Source organism: Megalobrama amblycephala, linkage group LG2, assembly GCF_018812025.1.
Source record: "Megalobrama amblycephala isolate DHTTF-2021 linkage group LG2, ASM1881202v1, whole genome shotgun sequence".
NCBI lineage: Eukaryota > Metazoa > Chordata > Actinopteri > Cypriniformes > Xenocyprididae > Megalobrama > Megalobrama amblycephala.
This window is the reverse complement of record NC_063045.1, coordinates 25,954,691-25,962,698: the sequence shown is the minus strand read 5'-3', so window position 1 is coordinate 25,962,698 and position 8,008 is coordinate 25,954,691. Positions and strand designations below refer to the sequence as shown.

Sequence of the window (8,008 nt, the reverse complement as noted above, 5' to 3'; positions counted from 1 at the left end):
GAGTGAAAGCTGAATGAACCAATCAGTGAGCAAAATGTTGTTTGTTACGTATGCACCGGCCTATCAGCGCGTCCTGCCGTCCTGTATGACGCAAGGTGGAATTTTGGACCAACGTTGTTGCGCAGCCCACGTGATTTATAAGAAACTGAAACTGCGTAGTACACCAGAGGAAGATGCTTTTTGCATTACTGCGTAAAAACTGAGCTGAAATGCATGTAAAAATCAACTTGATAGTGTGTAATAAGAAACATATTTGTTTTAAGAGGTAAATAAAAGTAACAGGACTGAATGGAATATGGGGTCAAATAAGGTGAAGCTCCATCTTACCTGCTGCATTGCAGTACAATTTGCATCTTGTTCTATGTAGGGGAGACCAGGACTAGTGTGCTTTCTCCTCACTTTTAAAACATGAAAAGCCATTTTTGTTTGTGTTTATTTTTTATTTGTTTTGATATCATCTCTATGCACGATTATTATATGGTTAGTTGCATTTTATTTTATATGTAGCATTTCCTCACTTTTCATCCTGTTTGTATGGTACAATGGAGTCACACCTTAAGAAAAATGTGCTTTTCACTATGCCCATAGAGTATGATTGCATACAAAAATATGCATGTTTTTATTGAACATTGATGGACCAACAGATTTTGTGTAAAAATAAATCATAAAAGTGGGCCACACATGAGGCAAAAGGCACAAAGTATTTACACAAATGCTTTAGCTAAAACGTTTTTAATATCGAAGTTAATACTTGTTTAAAACAATAACTTTAGGAAAGTTTGTACTATTTTCTGTTTATTTTGATAAATAAAATGTTTGTTCAATAAATATACTGTTATTAAAATGCGTTTATTTTAAAAATACAGAAACAAAATTATTTTAAAAAGTAAAGATTCTGAAAGCATTGAATGAGATCCCATAATAATTTAATATAGCTTTACAGTAGTAAGAGTAAATATGATATTTTATTATATGATATGATTAATATCATATTTTTTTAAATCTGATGGTTTCATTATAAATATGTTGATTATCTCTAAGGCGGACACCCAACTTAATATATCGTATTTATTTCCATCTGAATCTAACCATGTCATGGCAACAAATGGAAAGGTTTGCCAGCTTTTTATTATCATGTTAATTATTGTGTCTTTCTCCCGAACAGCAGGGGTGCTGTTTACCTCAGATACCATACTTTACAGTCTATGACTTTAACGTATTCTTCTGTTGTTGAAAAACTATTGCTTTAATTAAGTTGAACAGAACTGAAATCATTAACAAGACCTTTGTCTTAAAATTGCATCATTTTAGCAATTCTCATTTGCTAATTAAATCTACAACATTTAATAAAAAAAAATAAAAAAAAACATTAAATATCAAATCAATTTAACATAGAATCAACTTTGTGCTGCTGCCCACGATCACGTCAAGGATCAGCCAAATGTCCACGTGCATCTTGGAAAGTGGATTTTTAGGAAAGTGCTGCAGCAAGTTTTTGTGGCCTCTAGTGGTTTAGAGGAGAATAAAATCAAATGGGCCTTTTTTAGCCCCGTTGTGCCCTACTAATATAGTGGAAAGGTTGTTCCAAAACAAGCCATGTCTTCATTTAGAACAGAAGATATTTTTATCTCCATTTGCATGCGGTCACGGGCTCCACGTCATTGTAGATCACTTTCAGTATGTGTAAGCTGTGAAAGATCTGTACTTAGGGCCCGAACACCGAGGCACACGCGTCAGAAGTGGTGAAAATGTACATCTGATATGGGTTTCAGAATTAGGTGTGGCAAAATGGCTCGATAGTGCCACCTACAAAATTTAAATTAAGCGCCCTTCTCCCTACGTTTCACATACAGTTATGAAATTCGGTGGACACATCTAACAGCCCAATACCTACAAAAAAGTCGCTGAGTGCAAAATCTGAAAACCCAACAGGAAGTGAAGTATTTTGAACTTTCTCTGCAAAATCTTTGCCGTTTTTGCCATTTTCAGACGTTGTACTTTAACAAACTCCTCCTATTTAATTTAATCAGATCAACATCATATTTGGTCAGTCTAATCTAAAGGTCTTTGCGACATTAAATTGCGAAGATCTTGAGTTTTTGCTGAAGGGTGTGTCTGTAGGAAGTTGTTGTAACTCGGGCATACAATGTCTGATCTGCCCCAAACTTCACATATTTGATAAGAGTCCTGGCCTGAAGACATCTACATGCCAATATTCAGTGACAATCATAGCGCCACCTGCGGGCAACAGGAAATGACATGTTTTACACTGTAATAAACTCCTCATAGAGATTTAACCAGAACAACATCATATTTGGTCAGTCTAATCTTAAGGCCTTAGCGATGTTAAATTGCGAAGATCTTGAGTTTTCGTTGAAGCATGTGTCCGTGGCGGCCTGACAAAGTCGGATGTTTCGCAGAAAGAGGAAGCTGTTGTAACTCAGGCATACAATGTCCGATCTTCACATGTATGATAAGAGTCCTGGCCTAAAGACATATATATGCCAATATTCAGTTAGTCATAGCGGCACCTGCTGGCAACAGGAAATGGCATGAAGTACCAAACATGCTAGAAACACGTTAAATCATGCAACACTTGGCTAAGTGTTAAAGTATACGATTAACGCCACACAAAAAAGGAAGTTGTTGTAACTCATAAGAACTTGTAACAATGTCCGATCTGCTCCAAACTTCACGTTTAATAATAGTCTTAGCCTGAAGACATCTACTTGCCAATATTGAGTTACAGTCAAAACGGCACCTGTTGGCAGCAGGAAGTGTGACACTTTGAAATGACTGCCATATTTCTCCTGTATTTACTCGCTTACATGCATGTCGCCCACTGTTCATTGTTTTCATAAGGCCACCGGGTGGCGGCCAGCCCGGGTGCGAGGGCCCTTTCATCGCTGCTTGCAGCTATAATTATATTCGACCCTTCTGATCATTGTTTGATTCAGAGGGTAAAAAAGCACACCCACTTAGGGAATATCTTATTGTCATTCTGCATTATGAATTTAATTCTAGATAACTTCAGCCTACTTTATTGCCAACTCAAGTGTGTGTGCAGCTATTGAATCATGCAGCAAAGTGTGCAAAATCCTTTTTTAAAAGGCAAATTAGAACATTTCGAAGTGCACTCATTGTCCTGGGGACAGACTTCCACTATTGTTGCCTCACGGGGCCTCCATCACACTGGGGAGCCCTCCAGAGAACAAAATAACACAGGAGAGGCTTCAGCTTCCATGGAATATGGGGTTGTTGCTTTTTGAGCGCCATAATGTGCTCCACATGCTTGGAATGGTGTCAATGGTGTCACTCTGTTAAGGGTTACTGAGGGACAACATTGAAGAGGTCCCTTAAGGACGTGGAAAACAACTCCTCAGAAACATCAGTAACAGGCATTTTACTTGGTACAACAGATCAAAACTACAACATGATTTTGAACCATAGAAAACAATTAATTCCATGTTTAAAATCACTATGACCATCTCTAGTCTAAGATATTATGTAGGATAACTATTGAATTGGCAATTTAATCAGTGTTGTTTGACAAGAACATAAGATGCACACTTTTGCGTAGTTGACATGTTCCAGCAATGTTTAATACTACTTAAAAAGCATAGACATTATGACCAGTTACAGCACTAAAAAGTTTCCTATCCCTATCATTTGTCAACTACCCATATGCTATGAACCAACTGCAGAATTCCTAAAGTTTGTTGTTCGGACGTCATGTTGAGTGAGTTTCTGGGTCAGAGTTCCTGTTTTTGGGTCACTGGGGGATAAGCAACTTTACATAAATAATCAACTATACAACCCCCTTTGACATTAATTTAAAACTTAAAAGTACTTTTTGCAATTTGTACATTCTGATATCACACTAGTAAAGCCCGTCAGGTCATCTCTATGCTCAAATGCAATCACAGAGGAAGACTTATACCTTCATAAACTTTCAAAAGAAATCCTTGTCACCTTGCTACCACTGTCCTTGTGTACAACAGTTGATGAGAACAAACTAAATGATTTGGCTAAGTTGGTTTGTTGGGACCCTGGTGTGGTCAATTGTTTTAGCAGGAACTATAGGGACAAGGTAAAAGTTATTTTCACTTCCCTCTGGGCCAGAGCATTTAGGGCTTGCTGTCTTAGTGACTGGAAAAGCCCTTGGGCTCAAGAGCAGCCGCAAAGATCTACAACCATTGAAGGGATTTTTCCGTAGATTATCTGCTCACGGTCATTGAAATACAGCATGTTTATGGGTGACATCTTTGTGGGTGTGCAGCAGGGTCCTGCGCTGCCCCGGGGGTTGGCCTTGTTAACGATGTGACTGTGGGGGTACTTCTGCACGCATTCACCGGAGCAGTAATTGGCCTTGTAGCGCTTGGGGGCAATTATCCAGTCCCACCCGAAGTCCTCGAAGTCGACAGTGAGTGGATACCGGCAGCAACGAGTCTCGGTGGAATGCTCATCGCAATCAAGGCCGGTGTCCCGTCTGGACCTCTTGCCAGTGTCTGATATTTTCACCTCCAGGAAGGGTTGCTGGAAGGGCGAAAGAATGGTAAGTCATGGTCATGCATACTAGGCATGCAAAGGTGCAATTAAGCACATACTTGACATGAATTGCAATGCACTTGTTACAGGAACATCCCCCTTGACCTAGCTGACCAACTAAACCTATTTTCAAGGGAATAATGGCCTCTTCTGATGCCTGATTGATGGCCTACACCCCAAAAAGGGTGAAAGGCAAAGTAGTAGTAGTATAATGGCCTCTTGTAAAGTTCGAATGAACCATATCCTCCACCATTGCTTTCAAATCTCATTCAGACTTGGCAGGATGGCAGCCATGGTAGAGGGCAAGGATCTCAAAGGTATGCTTAAACTCAACAAGGTGCACATTTGAGAAGATGATGAATAACAAGAAGAATTGGATGAGTATTCCTTTATCTACTAGACAACTCTGTAAGGTAAGACTATATACACTTTCTTAAACCATTTACAGATTTGTTAATCAAAGTTTGACAATTGTAGTTTGTTGTATCCTAAAGAAGCATGTACCTAAGTACCAATGCATGCACTGACTTACCAGTCCTTCCTCTCCAGATTCAGGAGAAGTCAGAGCCAGATCATTTCCTTTCATGTCAAAGGCCTTGATTTCTATCCCAAAGTTACTCTGGGGCTGTTTGAGCCACAACTGCAACAGCTGCTTCATGTCGATGTGCTGCCAGGAGTTTGTCCGGGCGTTCACATCAATTTTTTGTGCACGTATTCTTGAGTGGCTGTTCCCTTCAGAAGAAGACTTCAGATGAGATATCTGGATGAAGACCGTGGTTGGCTCCTCAGCTGGTCGGAGATAGATCCAGAGCAGGGCCTTCAGGATGCTGTCGGGCAGAATCTTTGGGCTCAGTGAGAACATGCAACACTTCGGCATCCCCTCAAGATGGGTGATGGCTTGCGCTGCAAGGTATTAAGTTTACTAAGACCATGTATACCTTTTTTACTTCACACTCTCAGAAAATAAAAACAGCTTGTTACTGATGCAATGCTTAATACTAAAAGGGACACTTTTATACCTTATTAAAACTTACTACAAAATGTTCATAGTAGTACCTTTAAGGACATATTACTACTCCAAAGTTCTAATATGTTTCTTTTAAGGGTAGATAAAGTACAAAATTGTCTCTTTAAGGGTACAACAGCTTGTAACTGGGGCTGTGGTAACCTTAAAGGAACAAATTTTGTACATTTTTCTGACAGTGTAAAAACATTTACCATGGTAAACTATAGTTCAGGGATGGGCAACTGTGCTCCTGGCACCACTTTCCGGGAGATTTTAGTTTCTACCCTAATATAACACAGCTGTCTAATCTACTCAAATGCTGTGTCCCAATTCACATACTATCTGTCCTAAATAGTATTCAAAATTAGAATTAGTGTGTCCCAATCCCAAATCATAGTATGTTGAAATGAGTATTCCAATGATACAGGGATTATCTACTTTTTCCGTTTAGAATCCGAAGTGCAGATCTGTGCATGCTCTAACGGCTAATATTGCCCACAACCCATTGCACGTTGGACAATTAGAACTACAAGCACAAATAAAGAGTGTTAAAAAAATACCAACAAGTATGATTAGTAGCAAGGTTTAGATAAAGGGGTTTGAGTGATTAGTAATCAGTAGCTAACTGACGAAAAGATATTTATTCAATGTTAATGAACGTTTGTAAAGATATGTTTAGTCATTAACTTTTAAATGCATCATTATGCAAATTGCAAATACATGAGGAGAGTTCTCTGCACGAAAGACCCACGACTGGCAGATCAAAATGGTACTACATTTCTTTCTGATATGGTAGGAAATTAAATTAAATTGAATGTGGAGGATTTTAACTGTAAAAAGATGATTGACAGAGCAGTTTAAACAGTGACATGATGCACTTAACTAAGCGACAGGGAAGATGAAGATGTGATTATGATGAAGTAGTATGTCCCAAAACTTGCCAACTCTTCTGATACACATTCAAAGTATGTACTTTTTCTTCACAAAAACAGTACATACTTTTAGGGCATAGTATATGTAGGCAAATTGGGACAAGGCAAAAGTCTTCAGGATTACTGGAAAATACCAGACAGGTGTGTTTGATTATGGTTAGAACTAAAATCTGTGGGACAGTGGTTAACCAGGGGCAGAGTTGCCATAAAATTCTTCAAACAGTGTAACCTTTATGAATCTTTCTTTACTTTTTCTAATGACACTGGTTGAAAATACCAACTGCCAGTTTTACTGATGAAACATCAATAGAGTAATTACTGTATTTTGGCAGAAACTAAGGTTTCCATAGTAAATCTTTGTAAGAGCCCTTATTTTCACAGGCCAAATGTGCTTTGCATGTTGTCTCTTGGTGCACAGCTCTGCGTATATGCAAGGTCTGTTGCCTTTGGCCATCTCCCAACAACAGCAGAATGAATGAACCGTAGTCGGTTCATCGTCAACTCTTTCAATAACTCTTTCAAACGTATTTGGACACTTAAGCCACACTTCAAAAAGTATGAGTTTCATTGCATTACAACAAAATAGCAAACCAAGTGGCATCTGCAAATGATGCTAGCCCTTTCTCAGAACTAACTTGACATGAATTTAATGACATACATTTTTGACTTAAGTGTCCATATACCTTTTGGGTCAGTATATATTGCAGTACACTGTGGTACTTACGTTCTGTGGCCATGGTTATGATGGTCTCACTGCTGCCTTGTTCCTCATCCTCACTAATGCCTCCATTTTGGTCATACTGATCCAGGAGCTCCTGCAGTGGAGGTGCTTTGGGTAAGAGTAGCTTGACCGTGTCTCTACTGATGTTCGGAGCCTGTTCTAGACGCAGGATGCTCAAAATCTGAGACTTAATGGAGTGCAGGCGCATGCGTTTGCTCTGTTGTCTAAACTGACAGGTTGTGCACTGGCCGTTGTCGTCTCCAGATGTCACAAATGCTTGCGATGTTGTTGTTGCGCTCAGGCTCTGACTCTGTGACCCCAACACACTCCAAAAGCTCAGATAAAGAAGGAGAAACATGTCTTCTGATGTGTCTTCGTAGACGTTTACACATTTGGGAATGGACAGCACCTTTACGCACTCTCTCCAAACAGCACTGGACAGATGTACAGCCTCCCAGGCAGTTTTATACTTAAGATTCCCTGCTGTTAGATATCATGTGATTGGTTGGAAGAGTAAGAAGTCCAGATGAGACAGCTCAGAGATGTTCTGCGCTTTGGGTAAATTCTAAAAACAAGCTTTGATTTGAGGATTTTTGGGGGATATCTATTTTGTTGTACATGCCATATATTTATTATGCAAATACCATAAATATCATAAGAAATTCATTATGGGAATTATCCATTAAAATCTGATGTGCCCATGTGTGTAGCCATTCCGATTTACATCTTCTAGGACATCTAATATTTATAGGAACTGTATGTTTATCATGCTGCTGGAGGATTCAATATAGATTGCAAGGA

General features: G+C 39.1%; 1 protein-coding gene across 1 annotated transcript; it reads right to left on the bottom strand.

The window, feature by feature from the left end:
- Positions 1-3,382: 3,382 nt before the first annotated feature.
- mstna (myostatin a) lies at positions 3,383-7,683 on the bottom strand. Its single transcript, XM_048168436.1, has 3 exons — positions 7,211-7,683; positions 5,081-5,451; positions 3,383-4,536 (listed from the first exon to the last, which is right to left on the bottom strand). Exons 1-3 carry the CDS (start codon positions 7,563-7,565, stop codon positions 4,168-4,170), a joined length of 1,095 nt encoding a protein of 364 aa, XP_048024393.1. The 5' UTR covers positions 7,566-7,683; the 3' UTR covers positions 3,383-4,167.
- Between the last annotated feature and the right edge of the window lie 325 nt (positions 7,684-8,008).